This window comes from Mastacembelus armatus, chromosome 4 (genome assembly GCF_900324485.2).
Source record: "Mastacembelus armatus chromosome 4, fMasArm1.2, whole genome shotgun sequence".
NCBI lineage: Eukaryota > Metazoa > Chordata > Actinopteri > Synbranchiformes > Mastacembelidae > Mastacembelus > Mastacembelus armatus.
The window spans coordinates 14,662,073-14,685,790 of record NC_046636.1 but is presented as its reverse complement, the minus strand read 5'-3'; the positions used below and the strand labels follow the sequence as shown (position 1 = coordinate 14,685,790).

Here is a 23,718-nt window from a genome sequence, read left to right as displayed (position 1 = left end):
CTGACTCATACAAGGTTTCACCTGGATGCTAAAATCAGGATGTTTGATTAGACAGAATGAAAGCACCTTTGATAACTGAGCACAGAGATCCAGTGGTAGAGCTGTGGCAGAGAAAGAATCAGTGCTGCAGGTAGCTTTTGTGATTAGAGAAGACTTTATGAAAATCCTCTACAGTTTTATATTTTAACTGCCAATTTTACCAGAAATTGTAATGTGCCTTCAAGTTGGACAATAAAAAATAAAGCATAAAAATACAAACTGCTGATGAAGTCCAACAGTGCCTGCAGAGAGCAAATAGAATAAGAGGGCCAGGGCCATAAAAGGGACAGTTACAAGCAGCAAAGCAGTGCAGTAAGGGCTGATCTCTGCTAGCATAGGTGGGTTTTCATCTTTCTTGCAGTACCATACTGTCATGTGTCTCTGTTGGGACCTTTACTTTGTATGGACTTCCTATTTTTCCCCTGCATTGGTCCCTGGCACCTTCACACTAATGATTTCTTTCACCTGTTATCAGTCTCCTTTTGTTTTCCGCCCTATAAATGATTCTCTGGTCCCTTTGTTGTTGTGGAAGCATTATTGCACAAGCGAGTGTTAGCGCTTATTTTTGCAAATGTTTATTGTCAGCGTGTGTAGTACCAGGTACCGTGCCATCCGGTTATTCTATGTTACCATTTCATCCGGATATATTTTGTGTTTGTCTCGAGATACCCAGGGAAATAAAGCCTGCTTTCCTGTCCTGCATTTGGGTCCTATGCCTCTCCTTCTCCAACACATAACACATACATGTCATTACTAAATTGTTATTTTGTAGAGTAATGGGCATAATTAATTCTCCCAATTTTACAATTTCTGATGATTTTGTTACTGAAAGTTTTTCATTTTAGCCCCATATTCAATTAGTGATCTTGAATTTTCACTTCAAATCTTTCATAGTTGCTATGGTATTAGCAGCTTTGCAAAATTTTGGCCATTTTAGTACAAGGAAAGGCAGTTTGCCCTTGTGGCTAGTCACTCTAAAGAATGGAAAGTTATGTAAAGGTGCAGAAATGTCAAATATTTAGTGGAATCTAGTAGTAAGATTGCAGAATGCAACCTTCTGAGTACCCAGCACCCCACTGTTTCCAGGTCCGAGGGAGGTGGCCGTCACCTTTAAGACATGGCTGCCACTGTGAAAGGACTCCTGCTCCTAATATAGATTTAAAAGGCACCTTTGAAGATTAAGAAAATGTAACAGTTCATATTTTTCAGTGGTTACACACTAATGACAACATATTTATAAATACTATATTCCATTTCTGATAATCGCATGCTCTAAATATTACATATTCAAGCTTTAAGGTTCAGCATGTTTCACATTGACTATGTTACTGAAGTTCAGCTGGGCACACGTACAGGACTTCTTATTTTAAACAGATTGCATGTGTTGTCTTGTCTTTGAGGGTTTGAGACTACTGGCCTTTTCTGTTTGTTTCACAGAGAAATGTCACTAATGATGATGGTTCTGTTAGCCTTGGAGGTGAGGATCACTGATTTGGAAGCGCGGCTCCGCACCTTCGAACAAAAGCCAGCTAGCTTAGCCCCGTTAGCTGGTGTGGAGCCACCGAGCTTAGGGTCTGTTAGCGGTCCAAGGGCAGCTCCGGAGCAGCCCGGAGAATTAGCCTGGGTGATGGTCCAACGGAAACGTACTCCTAAGCAGAAGCCCACGGCTCATCACCTGCCTGTTCACGTTTCTAATAGATTTTCCCCGCTCAGCGAGACACCCGCTGAGAAACCGACTCTGATAATTCAATAGTCAGAAACGTGAAAATAGAGACACCAGCGACCATAGTCAAATGTATTCCTGTGGCCAGAGCGGGCGACATCAAATCAAATCTGAAGCTGTTGGCTAAGGCTAATCGTAAATATGGAAACATTGTTATTCACGTCGGCAGCAATGACACCCGATTACGCCAATCGGAGGTCACTAAAATTAATGTTGAGTCGGTGTTTAACTTTGCTAAATTAATGTCAGACTCCGTAGTTTTCTCTGGACCCCTCCCCAATCTGACCAGCGATGACATGTTTAGCCGCATGTCGTCGTTCCGTCGCTGGCTGTCTAGGTGGTGTCCAGCAAACGATGTGGGCTTCATAGACAATTGGGCCACTTTCTGGGGAAAACCCGGTCTGGTAGCGAGAGACGGCATCCATCCCACTTTGAATGGTGCAGCTCTCATCTCTAGAAATTTGGCCGAGTTTATTAGCCGACCTAAAGCCTGACAATCCAGGGTAGGGACCGGGATGCAGAGACTCAGTCTAAAACGCCTCTCTGCAGTTTCCTTAGAGCCCCTCAAACCACATAGAGACTGTGTCTGCCCCTCGAACATATAAATCAAGTAAATCAGAAGTTAACAGAAGAGGAGTTATTCATAAAAACTTAAAAATTAAGACCACTCCTCTTATTGAACAGAAAAACAGAACTGTCAAATGTGGATTATTAAATATCAGGTCTCTTTCATCTAAATCTCTGTTAGTAAATGATTTGATAACTGATCATCAAATTGACCTACTTTATCTTACTGAAACCTGGTTACAGCAGGATGAATATGTCAGTCTGAATGAATCAACCCCCCTCAGTCATAAAAATTATCATGTTCCTCGAAGCACAGGTCGAGGTGGAGGAGTAGCTGCAATCTTCCACTCAAACTTATTATTAAACTTTCATCCTCAGAACAGTTATAACTCATTTGAAAGCCTCACTCTTAGTCTCTCGCATCCAAACCGGAAAACACAAAAACCAGTTCTACTTGTCACTGTGTACCGTCCACCTGTCCCTTACTCAGAGTTTTTAACTGAATTCCCTGACTTCCTATCTGATTTAGTGCTTAGATCAGATAAAGTCATTATAGTGGGAGATTTTAACATTCATGTAGATGTTGAAAATAACAGCCTCAGCATTGCATTTAATTCTATATTAGATTCAATTGGTTTCATTCAAAATGTTAATAAACCCACCCACTGTTTCAATCACACCCTTGATCTTGTTCTGAACTATGGTGTCGAAATTGAACATCTAATAGTTTTTCCCCCAAATCCTGTTTTGTCAGATCATTCTTTAATAACTTTTGAATTTAAAATGATGGATCATGCAGCGTTTGGAAGAAAATTCCACTACAGCAGATGTTTATCCGACAACGCTGTTAATAAATTTAAGAAAATGATTCCATCTTTATTTACATCTATGCCAAGTATAAACATAGTGGAGGGCAGCTGCTTCAAGTGTGAATCAGAGAAGACTAGCCCCATGGTATAATTTACATAATCGTACTTCAAAGCAGGCATCACGAAGGCTGGAAAAGAAGTGGCGTTCCACAAATTTAGAGGAATTTTTTCTAGCCTGGAAAAGCAGTTTATTAACATATATAAGAGCTCTCCATAAAGCCAGAACTGAATACTATTCATCACTAATAGAGGAAAATAAGAACAATCCCAGGTTTCTTTTCAGCACTGTAGCCACGCTGACAAAAAGTCACAGCTCTGTTGAGCCCAGTGTTCCCTTAGCTCTCAGCAGTGATGAATTTATGAGTTTCTTTACAAATAAAATCACGACTATTGGAGATAAAATTCAGCAGATGCTTCCTATACCTGCGATAAATGAATCTTCTACTACAGTAGCTCTTGAATCATCTGTAGGACCTCAGTTATGTTTAGACTGCTTCTCTCCCATAGATCTCTCTGAATTTACATCAGTAGTTGCTTCATCGAAATCATCAACGTGTCTCTTAGACCCCATCCCGACTAGACTGCTTAAAGACACCCTGCCATTAATGAACTCATCTTTATTGGACTTGGTAAATTTATCTCTAGTATCAGGCCTTTAAGACTGCAGTAATCAAACCTTTACTCAAAAAGCCTAGTCTTGTTCCAGGAATCTTGGCTAATTATAGACGTCCAACCTGCCATTTATTTCTAAAATCCTAGAAAAAGCTGTTGCTAAGCAGCTATCAGACCACTTACACAGGAATGAACTATTTGAAGATTTTCAATCAGGATTTAGAGCACATCATAGTACAGAAACAGCACTGTTAAAAGTTACCAACGATCTTCTCTTAGCCTCAGATAATGGACATGTTTCTATACTTGTCCTCCTAGACCTTAGTGCTGCATTCGACACCATTGACCACAACATCTTATTACAGAGACTGGAGCATGTGACTGGTATCAGAGGAACAGCGTTAAAATGGTTCCAGTCCTATTTATCGGACAGATTCCAGTTTGTTCATGTCCATGATGAACCTTCCACTCAGAGAAAACAGAAGTCATTATATTTGGGCCTAAAAATCTCAGAAATAACTTTTCTAAAATTATAGCTACTCTAGATGCCATAGCCCTGGCCTCCAGCACTACTGTAAAAAACCTTGGAGTTATTTTTGACCAGGACATGTCCTTTAACTCACACATAAAACAAATCTCTAGAACTGCATTCTTTCACCTGCGCAACATTTGCAAAATTAGGAGCTTCCGTCTCAAAATGATGCAGAAAAAATAGTCCATGCATTTGTTACCTCAAGGCTAGATTACTGTAACTCATTACTATCTGGATGTCCCAATATCTCCACAAAACACCTCCAATTAACGCCTCCAGTTCTTTTCTCTCTGCTCTGTCCACTCACCCCAACCGGTCGAGGCAGATGGCCGCCCGAACTGAGCCCGGTTCTGCTGGAGGTTTTTTCTTCCGTTAAAGGGAGTTTTTCCTCTCCACTGTCGCCAAGTGCTTGCTCATAAGGGAATTGTTGGGTTTTTAGTTTTAGTTTTTGTAAAGTGCCTTGAGATGATTTGTATTGTGATTTGGCGCTATACAAATAGAATTGAATTGAATTGAATTGAATTGAATTGATGACAAGCCATTTTTCAAATCACCTCTCTAGGGTTTAAATCATGCTTATTTCACTCTAATGCATTTGGCCCTTGCGGGTACAGTAGTCTGGGTTTAAAAACACATGAGCATGCACACCCTGAGCTCCTCTGTCTCATAAATCCACCAAGATTAATATGATCAAAGCATAGAGATTCCCATTGCCTTGTCTGTCAAAATAAGAGCTGTGTGTTTTTTATCATTCCTTAAAATACTTTCTTGAATATGAGACCATTCCAGTGACCCCCTAAAATTATACTATGAAGTCTACTGACAATTCCCTGTCACAGTTAATGATGTCAGTATTGACACAGCTAGTAGCAGTTGCATTTTTTATCTTAGTTATTGTTTTTAGAGGTCTGAAGTGGAAAAATTATTTTTCTTTATTTTTGCTTCAATCACCCACATTTATCTTCAGTCCTTAGCAGGAACAACTGCCTAGAGGTCAAGACAGGTTAAGACAGAACACTTTGTGAGTTACGGCCACATTGCTATGGAATTGATAATTATTGGCACCTGACCTTTCAGCCCTCTTTATACACATGGCGCTTATATTATCTCATAATATGATGATCAGGTCACTGCTCACTTTTTTATTGTGCAGAAGCTTCCTTCAGAATTCAGTAGAGACCTCATATTGAACTTTGTCCGTATCATATTTCATCACAATTGTCCTGTAGTGCTGGTGCTGCTGTTTGTGATGTGGATGAAGAGGAGGGATAAAGAGCGTCAGGCCAAGCAGCTCCTCATCGACCCAGAGGATGATGTCCGTGACAACATCCTTAAATATGATGAGGAGGGCGGTGGAGAGGAGGACCAGGTACCCACACGCAAAAATACACACATCATGTTATAAAAATCTAAATAAAGTAAAGGCCAAGAGACTTAATTTAACTGTGTTAGTAATTGTTGGTCTTTACTCTATTTTTCTCTTCTATGTCATGATGATTGCGCATACCTTTCTCAGTACTAAATATACTCACAGCCTTTTAACAATTCAGTCTAACCTCTCACACACCCACATAGTCACATTCAAACTATACATGCTCGTGTATTCCAAACCAAACCATAAAATGTAGATGTAATGGACCTCAAAACAGGATTAATTGCTTTCTGTTGGAGAACAATTTCTTGTGTCCCTCCACACAACTACTCTGCTCGTGCCAAGCACATAAGCTGCTCCACACTTCTGCTGTGAAATTTTTTCACTCTCGCTAACCCAGCCGATTAGACTGGGAGCTCCTGTAAAAGAAAGGGAGGTTACTCTTTAAGTATCAATATACAGACATATATAGGACTCAACAGGTGGAGGATTCATCTGCTGTAACACATGGCACTATATTACCATTTGGACTATTATTTTTAATAACTGTAATAACTGCATACTGAAATAAATACATTCTTAATATCTATTAATTCCTTAATTAACATACATACATGTCAAAGACATTTATTTATCGTAAGAATAAGAATTATACACTAGTATAATCAACATATTCATAGCAAGCAAAGTACCAATTAACTTTTTAATATATTCTATTTGGAAAGATAATGAAGCATGTATGTATTTTGCTTCCACTCATTTACAAATACTGTTATAATGTCATGTGCTGTTTGGGCCTAACAATCTTAATCAAAACACTGATTGTTGTATGTTTGTCTCCCAGTTTTCAACACCAGCTGACTAACTGCAACAGCTCGCTCCATAGTTGAGACTACAACCCAGCAAAAACTATAAGTGCAAAAATGTTGCCGTGTTAGAAACATGTCAACTGCTGGATGGATTACCTTAAAATTCTGTACAGGTATTCATAGTGCCCAGAAGGTAGATCCCCCAACTTTTCATCTTGTGCCAGATGATACAAATAATCAGAATACTTACACTCAGATTTTGTTTTGTATTCTTTTTTTATTCTGATTGGATGTACATTTCTTTCTTTAATCTGATACTGTATCTAATCTCATACCATAAGATTGGTGATACAGTGTGGTGTTAAAGTTCAGAATGATTTGGAGTCACACTGTGGCAGTAGGTGCCTTTAAGCACCAAACTTAGACCCCTGCCCTTTACACATATAACTACTGGTTTACCAAAAAACCTCAAGAAATAATGGCATATACCTACTCAAAGCAGAAAGAGTCTCAAAGGATCCAGGAGGACAAGCTGTTAATTTACCAATCCCTGGCAATGAGCATAGCCTGTCATCTGTAGTGCCCTTGTTCTACAGAGCTATAGCATCCTCCAACTTAATCCTCCACCTTCCAGGACATCATTTCCCCTGGGACTGACTGCAAAACATTGAGCAGACTATAGGAGTTAGTTTCAGCAAAACTGTTGTGTAAGTGGTCAATGGATCCACTTGTTTCTGTTGGTATAATTCTTAATTGAAACTCTAACCGAGTTACAGTTCTGTTTGCTTGTTGGGATCATGAAGAGAAACATTTCTGCTGAGAAAGAAATTAATTTATATTTTGGGGTCAGGGGCAGAGACTCATATGTTGTAGTTAAACTAAACTGAATATTGTTTCTGATAATATACTGTGGTGTACTGCCATTCTTGCTTACCTGCTATGTGTGTCTGAATCTGGATTTCTTCTATTTAGGCTTGTCTTTTTGCTGGTAATAGAGCACACACCACAATAACATGGTTGTTAGATCTGGCTGTGACTGGTGGCACCCTAGATTAAAATGAATAACAAGGCAGTTTGTGTAAACACTAAAATCTAGTGTTCACTGCAAGCACAGACCTAATTTGAAGGCTGGTTTTACAATAAACTCTCAAGAAAAAAAAAAGGTGTTTACCTCCACATTCACAACAACAACAATCTTTAGTCAGAGTGGCCAGCCCTCTGACAGGAGACTCACCAAATTCTGGACTAGGGGATGCAAAGGACAAAACAAATCTCTTATTATTGGATATCAACATCTGTTGAGATGGGAATCTGGCTTTTCCACCATGAGGCTCTCCTGCAGAAAATAATATATCATATAGAGGAGAACAAAGAAATGGAGAAATGAAGAGCAAAAGAACAATACTCTAATCACAAAATGTTGAACATCCTATCTGCCCTTAATCATGCCTTTACTGAAATGCAGGAGAAAGGGCAGCAACAGATAAAAGACTGCTTAAAGCAACATACCAAGTATTTTAAGGTCCCAGCACTATGGAAAACATCTTGTATTTTTCCAGTACCTAAAGTAAAGTGTCGAGCTGAACTAAATGACTACAGGCCAGTGGCTCTCAAATCCCATATTATGAAGGTCGTGGAGAGGATGATTCTCTGCCTACTGAGACTTGAGGTTAAACACACAATAGATCCCCTGCAGTTTGCTTACAGGGAACACACTACTGTGGATGATGCTGTCCTCTACATGCTTCACATTGTCTTCTCTCATCTGGAAGGATGTGAGGATTATCTACAAAGGACTATCACACTCTTCTGGTTTACCACACAGCCTGGTTAATTGCCTGGGCCTTCATATCTCCTGCTGGCTTATCTATCCAGGGAGAAAGCTGCCAGGGAAACGCTTTATTAAGCTGTTGTTTTCATGTACTTGAAGCTGTGTTGGGCCTACCTGGCCTTAAATCCCTCACAGATAACCTTATTGCAATCCTGTGGAATGTAATTCTCTGCACAGCTTGTGCATGGTAAGATGTTATGAGGTTGGGGACAAGTAACTGGTAAGTGTTTGAAGACAGTGTTTTTGCAAGGGACTATTACTGACTACTTTTGTTACATACTTACTAGCTACTTATTACTTTTGCTACAAGACTACCTGAATTTCCCATTGGGAATTAATAAAGTTTATCTTATCTTATCTTAAACTGAGGATTAAAGCATTTGTCATAGATGTTTTGTTTACATATACCAATCTCTTAATCACCAGTGAAAGCCAGATATCCCTGAGGTCAAGGTCATCCACCTCATATTAAAAACCACAAGCATACATTTGGACAGCCAGCTGAAGAGAAGTGGTGTGATCACTGGTGCTGTCACAAAAGCAAGTCAAAAAGTCAAAAAAGTAGTTGCAGTACATTAAGAACATTTGAGAAACCTCTTTTGTCCCAACAGACCCCAGAATGATGCCACAACAGCATTTTCTGAGCAATAAAGACTTTCCCAGACATGATAAAATGGGTCTAGGCATTTTTAAAGAAATAACCCAATAAAGACGGAAGCACATGAGGAAGTAGGTGCATCTATCTGCACTATATCTTAGAAAGGGCAGCACACTTTGATATTACTGTAGCATATTACCATACCTTGCCTAGGTGTTCTTTATGTGTCCATAAGGACTTGGTCATGCTGTTTTGCATTTTGTTACTTTGCAGAGGTGGGTTGTATCAATAGTTACACAGTGAGAATTCCCTCTTAAATTCTCATGTCAGAATTTTGAAACAAGTTATTTTTGGTCCCTGAAGCTCTCAATTGATTGTAGTGATATTTCACTACATTTCTCTTTTTCCTGGGACAGCTCATACATCATTTAGCGGCATTAAGCTGGTTAGTCCGCTGCAAACAAGCATGTACTGCCAAAACACTCAGCTCACGTTCAGTTATATGCAAAGTATGCAGTAATTAGTTGGCCTAGGAGCTACCTAATTAGGCTTCTGTCTAATGAAAAATCAGTAATTATCAGCTTCCAGTAAATCTGTTGCACTTGGCTTCCCATATTGTTGGTTTCTCCAAATGTAGATGCACAAAGTCATCCTAAATCTTAAGTCATCACATTTTTCATCACATTGTCTTTTGCCCTGAGTAACCTAATATTGTAAGGGCTAAATTATGTTAGAACACACAGGATGACATTTTGTATTGAACATTAATACACAGGCTGCCACCAGCTTCAGACTCAAATATTGAAAAGACTTCCGGAGACATGATGTGGAGGAGTTATTAGAAATTTTAAACTGAATGTATATGTCTTCAGCCTGTTGTGTTCCTCTTAATTCTCAACAGTGACACAGATTTTCATCTGAAGAGTATGGGTGAAGATGATTGAACTCACACCCACGTCTTGCTAGTTATGTATCTTGAAATGGGTTTTCATTCTCTCACAATATTATTTACTTTATTCATTGATTTTTCAAACTGTCACTGTATTTTGTTATAATTCAATTCAATTCAATTTTATTTATATAGTGCCACATCACAATACAAATCATCTCAAGGCACTTTACAAAAACTAAAACTAAAAGCCCAACAAATCCCTTATGAGCAAGCACTTGGCGACAGTGGAGAGGAAAAACTCCCTTTAACGGAAGAAAAAACCTCCAGCAGAACCGGGCTCAGTTTGGGGGGCCATCTGCCTAGACCGGTTGGGGTGAGTGGATAGAGGAGAGAGAAAAGAACAGCAATAATAAAGAACAAATAGACACTGCAGGTTGGTGGGGCCAGTAACTGCACATCAATGATATACAGCTCCAGAACCGGGGGACACCTGCAGAAGGTACAGAGAGAGAACAGAGAGAGAGGGAGAGAGCACAAACTAAGGGAGAGAGAGAGCACAAGGTTAGTGACATTCAGTGGTGGAATATACATGTGAGGGGGAGGAGAGGAAGGGAGGGGAGGGGTTAGGATAGGGTAGGGGAGCTCAGTGCACCGATGGTCCTCGGGCAGTCTAGGCCTATAGCAGCATAACTAAGGGATGGTTCAGGGTTACCTGAAGCCATCCCTAACTATATGCTTTGTTAAAGAGGAAGGTTTTAAGTCTAGCCTTAAAAGTACAGAGAGTGTCTGCCTCCTGAACCCAGACTGGGACCTGGTTCCACAGGAGAGGAGCTTGATAGCTAAAGGCTCTGCCTCCCATTCTGCTTTTGGAAACTCTGGGAACCACGAGTAGACCTGCACTCTGAGAGTGAAGTGGTCTATTGGGATAATATGGTACTATGAGGCCTATAAGGTATGACGGAGCTTGGTCATGAAGGTAATTGTATGTGAGGAGAAGGATTTTAAATTCTATTCTGTATTTTACATGGAGCCAATGAAGAGAAGCTAATATAGGAGAAAAATGATCTCTCTTGCTAGTTCCTGTCAGGACTCTGGCTGCAGCATTCTGGATTAACTGGAGGCTTTATAGTTGTAGGAGTGGAGTGGAAGTTAGAGTAAGTAGAGTAAGTAGTTGTACAGTTAGTATACAGACCTTTTTGAAGGCAAAGAATTTTAAAGTGTTTGCTGAAATATCCAAACCAAGCACTAACATTTTTACAGCAGATCTTTATTGTCCGATTTTACACTAAAATTATTATTAAATATTAATAATAAAATTATTATGTATTGTCCTATACACAAAATTATTTTTGCAACAGTGGTTTCAACACTCAATCAAATAGATTAAAAAGTACTGTCAGAAGACATATGGCACCTTTCCTAGTTATACAGGTTTTCTAACATTTATACAAAACAGATCCTCTTATACGAAGCTGCAGCATGGTTTGGCATGTTTTAGTAGAGCTATATAGGGCCTTACATTAATGCCAGTTATTCTCAAAAACATATTGTTGTCTTTTATATACGTTCCCCTACCTTCTACATAGTCATTTTTGCCATTCAGTGCCATACTGTATGAAATTACTGTACGACTTACGGAAAAATTAGCTTGTGTTACATGTAGGTCATCAATCACATCTGTATGCTACTATACAGGCTTTTTGGTCGCCTGACCATGAACAATAAAAAGCTAAAAAAATGAATAAATAAATGTAAACTAATGATCTTCTGGAAGGAAATATTTAAAAAGTAAAATAAACACAATATGCATAAAGGCTGGTATGCTGCTTTAAAAGATAATGCTTAAAGAGGCTCATACTCAGAGGGCATCAATCTATCTAATCCTTTTATCATAGTACAGAAATAAAAGAAGGACATAGCGTTTCCTTTCTGCCTGCCAGGTTATTGCGGGGCTCTCAGGTGCTCTTCAGTGAAAAGAATTCTGTTGGTTGGACAATACTGTGAACAAAGCCCAGGGTCAATCCACAGCATGCTGTTATTGTCCTGAAAATACTGCTTTAGTCTATTTCCCTTGAGACAAAAATGCACAAAATAGTTTTTGGATGGTTGCTGCAGTGACTCAGACGCTACCATTCAACACGAACAGATCAGAGGCCATGACACACATTTTCCTTCTGTCTGCTGACTGTGCTGTGTTTCTCTAAAAGAAGGTGAAAGACGAACTGTGTCTGTCTCTCTAAGTGGATGCTAATTAGATAACATTAAAATTGGGTTCATTCCTCCCTGAGGAAGGATGATGTGGGAAAAGTGATAGAGGTTGCATCTGAGCGCAGTGCTTGTTTGAGTCATCAAAAATATCTAGGTTATTCCGAGTTAGTCCTATTAAAGATGGCTCCTTTCTTGAATCAGTGAAGCTCATTAAAAGCTTTGTTTTGTTTTTTTTTGTTAAATATCCAATGGCAGTAAAGTCAGCATTAGGGACTTTATTATCATTATCATTATAATTATATTATCATTATATTACAATGATAATGATGTAGAAGTTATAAAGCCCCCTTGAGGCAACTTTGAGGCTATATAAATAAAATGACATGACCTGACATACTGTAAGACTGAAATGTGAATGTACCGCTTCGTGCCTGTGTTTAGGACTACGATCTGAGCCAGTTGCAGCAGCCTGATGCCTTGGAACCAGAGTGTGTCAAAGTGGGAATCAGACGTCTGGATGAGAGGCCCCTCCATCATGAGCACCAGTATCCCCTCCGCTCTGCTGCACCACACCCAGGAGACATAGGAGACTTCATCCATGAGGTATGACAACACCTATGTCTGAGCTGCAAACCCCTTTTGTTTATTTTCAAATTTAGACTTCTGTGGCATTTTTTATGTAAAATGTCAAGTGTTCTTGTAAGTTTAAAGCACCAACTGTGAGCACAGCAGCGTGCCATTCCTCACAGAGATTCAGTCTGTTTGCCCAGATTCATTTCTGGTGTTGGGGACATGCACTTCTCAGCACACAGAAGAAGTGTACAGTCACAACTTGAGTAACATACAAGCTGTCTGATCGGTACATGAACACTGTATCCAGAAAATGCAGAATTTGCCAACATGCAAGGAGAGACCTCTCTCCTGCTGTTAAAAAAGTAACCAAATAACTTTTGGAGTAAACCTACATACTGTAGAGAGTAACAGGTAGACAAACCCAGAGAATACAGTGTCTGTAATTCCTAATGAGCTTTACTAATGGTCAGGATTAGCTGGCCTCAGACATGGTCACAGCCTGGATACCTAATTGGAGGTAAATCTAGTTTAGTTAATCCCTGAGACTGGCCATAGACCACCGCCATAGCTCCATTATCCCCCATCCCCAACCACCAATATTCCTGAACCCTAATCTACTATATATATTGTATATTTTTTGTTGATGTTATTGTACAGATTGTAGGTAGAGCATGGAGTTTTGTTCCAACAGGAAATGATGAAAAGTATAGATTTTAACTGATGTGAAAGGTTAAAGCAGCATTAGTTTGGGCCACTCAGGGACTTGTTTAAGATGCCATCATGTCATGGAGCCAATTTGACTAACATCAAATGATCACCATAAAGTGATTAAATGTCCAGTAAACACACCATCAACATTAATATGTTCACCATGTTGTCAATATTCAATATGCTTAAATTTTAGTGCTTTAGACAAGGGCCCTTCTGTGTGAAATAGACTAGCAACCTGGCCACCATGTATCCTGCCTCTCGCACAGTGTCAGCCAGGATTGGCTCTAATCCCCACCATGACAAGGATATGATAAGCAGTATAGATAATGGATGGATGGAATGATTTAACATTTTAACAAATACTGCTGAGTGGCATCTGGCAGACACAGACATTTGAAGGAAAACAAAGACGAACAATTTAGAGCATTTGTTTGAAAGATGTGTGGTCAGCTCATCAGTGAGGGTGAGGCAAAATGCCTGCCACCATAGACTACCTGACAGTGCCTGCATGATCTCTCCTCAACTGTTCTTTTGTTTATTCTTTATTGTTTTGATGCAGTCAATTGTAGAAATTGTGATAATAATGGATAAGCTCTCCTCAAAAGCATTCTTAGTGTTGTGCTCAGTTTTACATACAAAAACCAACAAGTAGTTGTGTGGGAAAAAAAAAACACTGGGAGTGAATGTTGGGTTTATTGAGGAAAGTAGAACATAGGCTACACTGACTAGAGTGTACATTATTATATTTAACAGTCCAGTAATTACACTACACATGACACCAGCCCACTTTAATCTTTCCTAAAAGTGTTACATTTGTTCTGTCTGAGTAAACCACATTGGTTTCATCAAGCAATTGAGCTCTTCCTTAAACAGCGATGACAGCTGTCATCACCCCGAGTGCCTGGTGCCCATCAGCGGGGTATCTCAGGCATGAATAGTCATCATTGAGGGTGCAGTTGATGAATGTTGCTCTCTACGTGCTAGCTGCTTCCATATTGTTGGTGTGCACAAACGTGTGTGCCTTTTTGGTCGGGCTGCATAAAGACGTCTGCCAAGTGGAGCTATGAATAATGAACGGAAGCTGTCAGACATGGCAAACTGATCTAGACAGCTTAATCTGGCAGACATGACAAGGCAATGCTTCTCGCTCTGCCTCTCCCTCTCTGTGTTAATTCTCTCTTCCCATTGAGTGTCAGAGTGACGAGAGTGTCTTCAGTTGGATGAGACGTGGCCCACAAAACGTCAGATTTACTGCTTTCATTTCAACTAGATTCAAAGGGGAGGCAAAAATACCCACACATTTTCTAGGCTGTTAAATTGGGAAACATTTTAGACATTAATTTTCAATAATGCATTTGTTCTACCAGTGTACAGTTTTGTGAGGAAGTTGATAAAAATTCTGCATGTCTTGGAAACATATACTGTATGTGTGTGTGGGAAGGGGCGCGGTGGGTTTAAGTTCAGGCTATAATGGGTAATCTGCTGAATCTCCTCCTAGAGATAGAGGCAGCATCTGTCCAGCCTGACCCAAATCCTCTTCTCTTCTATGCTCCTCCATAATCCTTCCTTCCCTCCTTGTCCCCCATCACTCCCTTCTGTCCAGCTGAACTCACACACACACACAAACACACAGGTCTTATCTCTCCTCTTTTTACCTTAGGTTGTATTCATACATACTTGCGCTACATGAAATAACACAATCCTTGTTATCATTCGAATAAGGAAAGTGCTGTGACATGGGGTGATGTCACAGCAAGACACTGCTTTGGTCAATCATGTACATGGAAGCATCCATTCAGCATAGACTACAAGATGTTGCAACTACTGCTAAAACAGTTCTAAAACAGTCCACCACCTCATGCATTGTTTTATTGTAGGGAAAATGTCTATTTGAATGCAGCATTTACTCCGTTGTGTCTCACTCTTGTACCTGCTCTCTAGAGGCTAAAATAAACTGGAAGGGACAAATGCAGAGGCTAGACAGGATGGCTCATTGGAAAGTTGACATTTAAAGTCCCACTTGGGGCATAAAGGAAAGCTCCTTTCAGATGATTCAATTGAATTCAATTTTATTTGTATAGCGCCAAATCACAATACAAATCATCTCAGACTGGGAGCTGATTCCACAGGAGAGGAGCTTGATAGCTAAAGGCTCTGCCTCCCATTCTGCTTTTGGAAACTCTGGGAACCACAAGTAGACCTGCACTCTGAGAGTGAAGTGGTCTATTGGGATAATATGGTACCATGAGGTCTTTAAGGTATGAAGGAGCTTGATCATGAAGGGATTTGTATGTGCGAAGAAAGATTTTAAATTCTATTCTGTATTTTACAGGGAGCCAATGAAGAGAAGCTAATATAGGAGAAATATGATATCTCTTGCTAGTTCCTGTCAGGACTCTGGCTGCAGCATTCTGCCAATGGAGGCTTTTTATGGAGATACTGGGACATCCAGATAGTAATGAGTTAGTAATCTAGCCTTGAGGTAACAAATGCATGGACTAGTTTTTCTGCATCATTTTGAGACAGGATGTTCCTAAATTTGGCAATGTTGCGCAGGTGAAAGAAGGCAGTTCTAGAGATTTGTTTTATGTGTGAGTTAAAGGACATGTCCTGGTCAAAAATAACTCCAAGGTTTTTCACAGTAGTGTTGGAGGCCAGGGCTATGCCATCTAAAGTAGCTATAATTTCAGAAAAGTTATTTCTGAAGTTTTTAGGCCCAAGTACAATAACTTCTCTTTTCTCTGGATTTAAAAGTAGAAAGTTACTGTCATCCAGGCCTTTATGTCACAGTTAGACACGCTTGAAGTCTGGTTAACCCTCTGGGGTCTGAGGGGGTTTTGGGGGCCTGGACAAATTTTGACATGTCCTGACATTTGTGCTTTTTTCCGTGTCTTTTAAACATATTAATGTCTAAAGTCTAATAACACTGTAATCAGCACAAAATTGGCTACAATAATATGTGAGCAGCAAGTTTATACATGATTGTGTTTTTGAGAAAGAAGTGTTTATGCATGGTTAGTGAAAAACTACAATTTTTTACTCACTAAAATAAGACCATAAAACACAAACAGAACATTGGTTCACAAGACTTTGGAGACCTGCATGTTGTAGGCTAAAGTGTTTACTTCAGAGTGCTGTGAATGTCATCTTGTTCACACATTCACAGTAAACAATACACTGATTTAAATTTTCTAAGACACTTTTTGTCCAGAAAGGCCATATGCAAGAGGGTGTGTCTGAGGATGAATAGTCATGTGATTTACCTGAGAAGACAAAAGACGCACTCAACGACCAGACAAAGACGCATAATGAGCCTTTCAGTCAATGTAGATGGGAGGGGAATAGTGCAGCGCAATACAAAACAATGAGGAGCCAAACGATCCTCATTTGAGTTAAAATCAGTGTAAGAAGCGCTTCTTCACGTCCGTAACGCGCCATCATCCAAACGCGCAGAAAAAGTGAGTAAATTCTATGATGAAGTTTGACGTTTTATGTCATTTCTCGGGGGTGTGCACATATTTACCTGGTTCACCTGAGATTATTTACATGTGAACAGTGGACAGTGTACAAGGCGGGACTGCATTACCTGTAATGAGGTCAGACAGGAAAAAACGGACTTCTCCTTACGTTCATACGGATTAAATATAAAGTGATGCTTTGTTTTTGACTTGAATTGTTTCACTCAAAAGAAAACATTTCAAGCTTTCTAGCCATATAATTCTTATTTTTATGAGGCAAGTATTCGCTGAGATTCTGGTTGTTTTATTTACGCGTCTGTGAAGAGAAATGGCAGAGACAGAAAAGGCAGAGAGCGCACCCTGTCGGCTTTCTTTATTTAAAAAAAGCACAACATTTTGTCCATATGATCCGTATGATATAATCCGTATGAACGTAAGGAGAAGTCTGTTTTTTCCTGTCTCACCTCATTACAGGTAATGCGGTCCCGCCTTGTACACTGTCCACTATTCACACGTAAGTAATCTCAGGTGAACCAGGTAAATATGTGCACACCCCCGCGAAATGACACAAAATATCAAACTTCATCATAGAATTTACTCACTTTTTCTGCGCGTTTGAATGATGGCGCGTTACGCACGTGAAGCGGCGCTCCTTACAATCCACACAGAGACAAATAGTTTAGCTTGTCCTCAGACTAAGAACACTGATTTTAACTCAAATGAGGATCGTTTGGCTCCTCATTGTTTTGTATTGTACTGCACTAATCCGTCCCATCAACATTGACTGAAAGGCTCATTATGCGCGTCTTTGTCTGGTCGTTCAGTGCGTCTTTTGTGTTCTCAGGTAAATCACATGACTATTCATCCTCAGACACACCCTCTTGCATATGGCCTTTCTGGACAAAAAGTGTCTTAGAAAATTTAAATCAGTGTATTGTTTACTGTGAATGTGTGAACAAGATGACATTCACAGCACTCTGAAGTAAACACTTTAGCCTACAACATGCAGGTCTCCAAAGTCTTGTGAACCAATGTTCTGTTTGTGTTTTATGGTCTTATTTTAGTGAGTAAAAAATTGTAGTTTTTCACTAACCATGCATAAACACTTTTTTCTCAAAAACACAATCATGTATAAACTTGCTGCTCACATATTATTGTAGCCAATTTTGTGCTGATTACAGTGTTATCAGACTTTAGACATTAATATGTTTAAAAAACACTGAAAAAAGCACAAATGTCAGGACATGTCAAAATTTGTCCAGGCCCCAAAAACCCCCTCAGACCCCAGAGGGTTAAATTTCGATGCCATAGGTCAGAATAAGATTTTGATTGTGTGATTGAAACAGTGGGTGGGTTTATTAACATTTTGAGTGAAACCAATGATCTGAACAGTTCCATGACAGGTCAGTAAAAATAGTTTCAGAAACTTTAACGTGGGTCTTATCTTGTTGTCCCAGTGTCATGTGGAAATGTTGCCGCAAACATGCTAGTGAACTGAAAGTTGACAGCTCTGCTTAGCAAATTTTTCATGCAGTGTTCTGTGGTTTAGGAGTGATGAATATGGAACTCCAGGGACTAACCTGTGACATGAGTCTGATGTTCTTTACCCCACATCAAACTCAGGCTATGTGTGTAAAGAGTTTATTAATATGGGTTTATTAATAATATTACTTCCTTGCTTTAGTGGCTACTGATATGGTGACATTGAGCAACAGTTGATCTACTTTTGATGTGTAATAGTGGATCAACAGCAGAATGTCTTTCAACTAATTGCCCAATTGCACAGCCTTAAGAGCGTGCATATCATGAATGCTGGGTCTTGTTTGTTTTCTGAGAATCTACTGCACCTACTGGTAACTTGTTTGCCATGTAGCAATAAAAAATATACTAAAAACCTGGATTATTCTGGTTAGTCACATTGTACTGCTATTATTTTGAACAATACTGTATAATAAGGTGCAAATCTGATGCAGAATCTTGTAGAAAAAACAAAACGTGAAACAATTAAAAAATCCTTCCCTGACTTTTAATCTAATTTTTAAGTTTCCTCTGGGCTAACCTTCCTTTGACCTTTTATTTCTACTCAAACAAGGTTCATGAAAGACCACCATTCTTACTCAATATTAGGTGCTAGTTTAGATTATTATATACTCCTCCACAATCTGGCAGTCTAGAAGTGCTCTTTTATTTTCACCACAAGCAAGAAGGATGATCTCTTATACCACCATCATTTGCTGTCACTTACCTTCCTGTCTCCTCTACATTTTTTTCAAGGGCCTGAAGGCAGCAGACAATGACCCGACTGCTCCACCCTATGATTCCCTATTGGTCTTTGACTATGAGGGAAGTGGCTCCACCGCTGGCTCCCTCAGCTCCCTGCACTCCTCCTCAAGCTGCGGAGACCAGGACTACGACTATCTTGGTGACTGGGGGCCACGCTTCCACAAGCTGGCTGACTTGTATGGCGGAGGGGATGATTAGCACGCTCAACACCTACCAACCCCCCACGCCCCAACCTTGCTAAAAAGGGTCAGGTGTGGGTGGGGTTAAGAAAAGAGGATATGGAGTAAACATTGGATTCGGGTCAACACTTCGGTATTTTCGCAGGACAGCTTGTTCAGTGAGTTCCTACCTTTTTGAGGATGGTTGATGAGACTAGGGATAATGCTGACGTCTAGCACCAGCTAGCATTCATAGACATTATCATCTGAGTGTTACCTGAGCTAACAAATGTGAACAGCCAGAACAGAACGCTCAAGGGGATGCTGTCTCTGGATGGTTAAGAGCTATGACAGCCATGCTACAGATGCTCATTTACACTTGAATCTCACAGTACAGGAGCACTGGGATCAAATGTGCCTTTTTGTACATTCTTTTGATTGTGTTCAGTCTTGATTCTGTATGTTGCTTTAAAGCTCCTTTAAAGCATGTTGCCATGATAATGGATACATGTGTATTTTGGTTCCAGCTCATTATCTGTACGTGTGAGTGTGAGAGAGTCAGTTATTGCCATAGAGACACACTGGATGACACATGAAAGGGCAAAGCCTACTAAGAGATGCCTTGGATGATCCTACCAGCAAAAACGTGGCTTTACTATACAGCTCTGGATGTTAAAGGTTTTCTTGTTCCATCTGAATGAGTCAGACAATGACAACTATACTTCCCAGTATATCATTGTGTATCACTGAGGTTAACAAAATATAAAAATTTAGTGACCAGTTTCAGACTTTTAATGAGTAAATTACACACATTCTCCTCTGAGCATTAACTTAATTATGACTGTTGTCATTACATACTGTATAAGATGCAAGCATGCACACCTTTGTGATAGCATAGATATAATTTGTCCATGGCTTTCTGGACAACGTGTGTTTCTTACATTACTCTGGTATCAATGTGACTGAGTGCCTGCATTAACAAAACCAGCCAAGATCAGAAGCTTTGATTTCCTCCCCTTCTCCCACACTGCTTTTAATTCAATAGCATGTCATGTCAAATGCTTGACTGAAATGCTATAACAAATGGCTGGCTCCTCCGGTTTTCAACACATTTTGACAGTCCTTGACTTTCTGTTTGTGCAGATAAAAAAAAACAAGAACAAAAAACAGACAAACAAAAACAACAAAGAATTAAGGACACCAACAGAGAAAACAAAATTTAAAAAACATTTGAAGCACTTTGCTTGCAAATAACATTAAGATATATGAGATGTCAAATACATTAAAATTCTTATTAATGAAATGAATTGAGTAAAAACAATGTGAGAAATAGGAGTGGCTGTGCATTTGGTGTAGGTTCAGCAGACAGTTTGTTTTTACAGAGGAATATATGTTTAAAGACCAGATTGTGAAGAGAACGTAAAGTGAACAGAATGCTAATATTCAGATCTGTTGCTTGATAGGACCAGTCCAACACCTTTCCTTTGTAATGTCTGTCAGTTCAGCAGAATAGTGCAAAGGTGGAAGATGAGAAGGTCAGTCAGGGTTGACAGACATGAATGTTAGGAATTATGTTGACTTAACTGCTTATTTCAGTAAAACAGCTGTGGAATTTCTTTACTGCGTTTTGAACCAGCACAATGTTTTTCCCTCACATTAGCAGAAAAGGTCATCTAACAGTTTGGTCTACAGCATGTTATTTTGACAACTTCTGGCTGGAGCTTCATTAAATCTCACATGAATAGTCAATGTACAATGTCCAACAGATGCATCTGATAATGAAGTTCCACTTGTACAAAGGAACTGTTAAAGTATAGGAAACTTAATCTAGAATTGCATTTTTTTTTCCATTTTCAGGTATACATGTGATGAACTCTGAAGTTGCAAAAAAATTTGTTTCATCTTGAAAGAGCTACGGGTGTATCACTAAGCCTATGACTACTGTATTTATCTCACCTTATCGCAGAAGTCCAGATACAAGCATTGTATGGCTGTTTTTCTCATATACTAGAGATGGATTCTAATGTTGTGTGTTGGATCCAACTCCATGTTGGTGAATGACTCATCACAGTGTATTAGTGCTTCAGTTCACCTTAGTCAAAATCAAATTTGTCCTGTTGGGAACATTTACCCAAAATACAATTAGTTTCTTGAATTTCTTCAAAAAGGTAAATATGAAATCTTTCATTTAATGTAAACTCAGCTTATTTTTTATTTGTGTTCATGTGCAGTTTATTGTTCACTCTATTTATCAGTGACAAAATCACACACGCTGCTGTTGGGCTTTTGAAATAGCCTGAAAGATTTTCGCTGACAGTTAAAGTGCTACAGTCTTTCTGAGCTCCTCATTATGACATTCAATGACAGCAGTAATTCTCGGGTGACTGATGAATCAAACCCTGGTCCATTTCTGTAGAAACCAGAGAGACTTACTTTCACTCATGAAGAATTCATTTTCTCTGTGGCATCAAAACACAAGGTATCATAAACTATGGAAGGGTCTGCTATTTTTAAAAGAAAGAAACTGAAAGAACTGGGAAACCTTTGCAACATTAAGATTACAAACAATATGCAGGACCTTGTTTATACTCGCTTGTTGTGTTGAATTAGTAGTTCCTCCATTCAGTGAACATTTGCTACAGTAAATAATGGTTCACAAATATAACACCAGATCTTGTTCCCTAATGATGAATCCCTGTTTTACACTGGATTCCCTTCCTGACACAATCCTCATCATTTACTTGGGCTGTGGATGAGTCAAGCAGACTCTGGTCATCCAAGTGGACCTACCAGGCTTGGCCCTACTTAGTTTCTGAGATCTGGCAGGATTGGGCACTTGCAGGACAGTTAGCCACCACATCTTGGTTCATTCTATGTATAAGAAACAAATACCATCTTATAATTCAGGTCAGTAAGGTTATTTTATTAGTATAAACATAAAATTTTGATTTTGGTGAGCCTTTAAAATCTAATGTGCACATTAAAATGAAAGTACAGGTATATAATGATTTGAATTTAGAAATCCCAGCTCACTGGACCAGTGTTATTAAGTGTTAAGCCTGTATGAATGTCAGTTTGTTGTTTTGAGTTGGGTGTTTCTATGAATGGGAAGCAGATGTTGGTCAAACCCAGAGCTGTAGAGAGAAGCTGTAATTTGCCAGTCTGATTTTCCAAAGCTAGCGAGAAGAAATATAGGCTTTTCATTAGAGATCTACTCTTTCTTTTGTTTGTTTTATTTTGTTTTTTTTTTTACAATGTAACTTATGCAGCTGATTGCTAATAAAGGGAGTCATCAGTTCTTGTTTTGTAGCAACTGTAGCTACTGTGGTGGATTTAAAATGATTTTTCTGTCTACTGATGATTTGCCTTAGTGTTCTCTGGTACCATTCAACTGGCTACTCACTGTAAACTGAAATATGTACAGATTGTATTTTTTCTCTTGTTGTTCTTTTTGGCTGTGGTCTCTGAAATGACATGCTAATATCCTGAATCCTTGTATATGTGTAATTTGGATTACAAATTAAAATGTTTTTGCATGTTTTTATCTTTTCATTATGGGAAAATACAGTTTTTTTTTATCTTTAGCATGTAAGTCAGTGATCACACATGCACGCACACATGCACAAACAGCCTTACAAGCATACATTAGGCTGGATTCAGGTATTGTAGCAAGCTGTAGTAGCTGTAGTAGCTGTAGTAGCAAGCTTTAAATAAAATATATTTTACTAAATTAAAGGAACAGTATAATGCATTTATAGCATATATAGTTTGTGTCCACCTTATGAATCTCTAATATCCACTCTCATTTAGTTCCATGTTAGTTAGTTAGTTGTTAGTTAGTTTTGGTTCCATAGCTACTCCTCTAAGTTCACCAGGTTGTCTATCTGTAGTGTAAAAGAAGTGCATAGAGACAGCTTTTATTTTGAAAACACCTGCCTCCTGAAACACCATGACACCGTTGAGAGGGAACCAAAATAGGCCAGGAAAAATACAGTAAGTTAGATGGTGATAATCTCAATGGGTTAATCACAGCTACTACTGAAATATTAATAAAAATTAATATTAATATTGATTAGTGCAGTCTTTCACAAAGTATTAAAAGGGATACACCAGCAATTTAGCTTTTGACTTCCTCAATTTAGGGGATTTGTTGGAAGAAAATCATAGTCAAAGTAGCCCACATCTTTAAAACTTAGTTTGTAATTCAAAATTTCAGTTAAACATGGATTCTGACTCCAAGGTTAACCCAGTGAGATTATCTTACTAGGCTTGACAAGGATTCCAATTCCACAGAAAACATTTACAATTTTTTCACAGATCCAGAATGACTCATGAAGCATAAATTGATTTTGGTAGCTCTGCAAAGCTACCAGATGTTGATAGTACTGCATTGTTGTGTCACTGGCCTGGTGAGGGGGCACTGTTTTTCAAATTGATGCTGGTTATCCATATGCTTGAGCACAAACTATGGGAAAGAGAGAGC

The 23,718-nt window shown here is 39.1% G+C and overlaps 1 protein-coding gene across 1 annotated transcript in view; it reads left to right on the top strand.

The window, feature by feature from the left end:
- The window catches only part of LOC113129299 (cadherin-2-like), a 131,073-nt gene extending 109,663 nt beyond the window's left edge, over positions 1–21,410 (top strand). Inside the window, exons 14-16 of the mRNA XM_026305216.1 lie at positions 5,572–5,711; positions 12,494–12,655; positions 19,069–21,410. Of these exons, the coding sequence (XP_026161001.1) occupies positions 5,572–5,711; positions 12,494–12,655; positions 19,069–19,275 (509 nt within the window). The 3' untranslated portion in view covers positions 19,276–21,410. The remainder of the gene's footprint in view (positions 1–5,571; positions 5,712–12,493; positions 12,656–19,068) is intronic.
- The last annotated feature ends 2,308 nt before the right edge of the window (positions 21,411–23,718 follow it).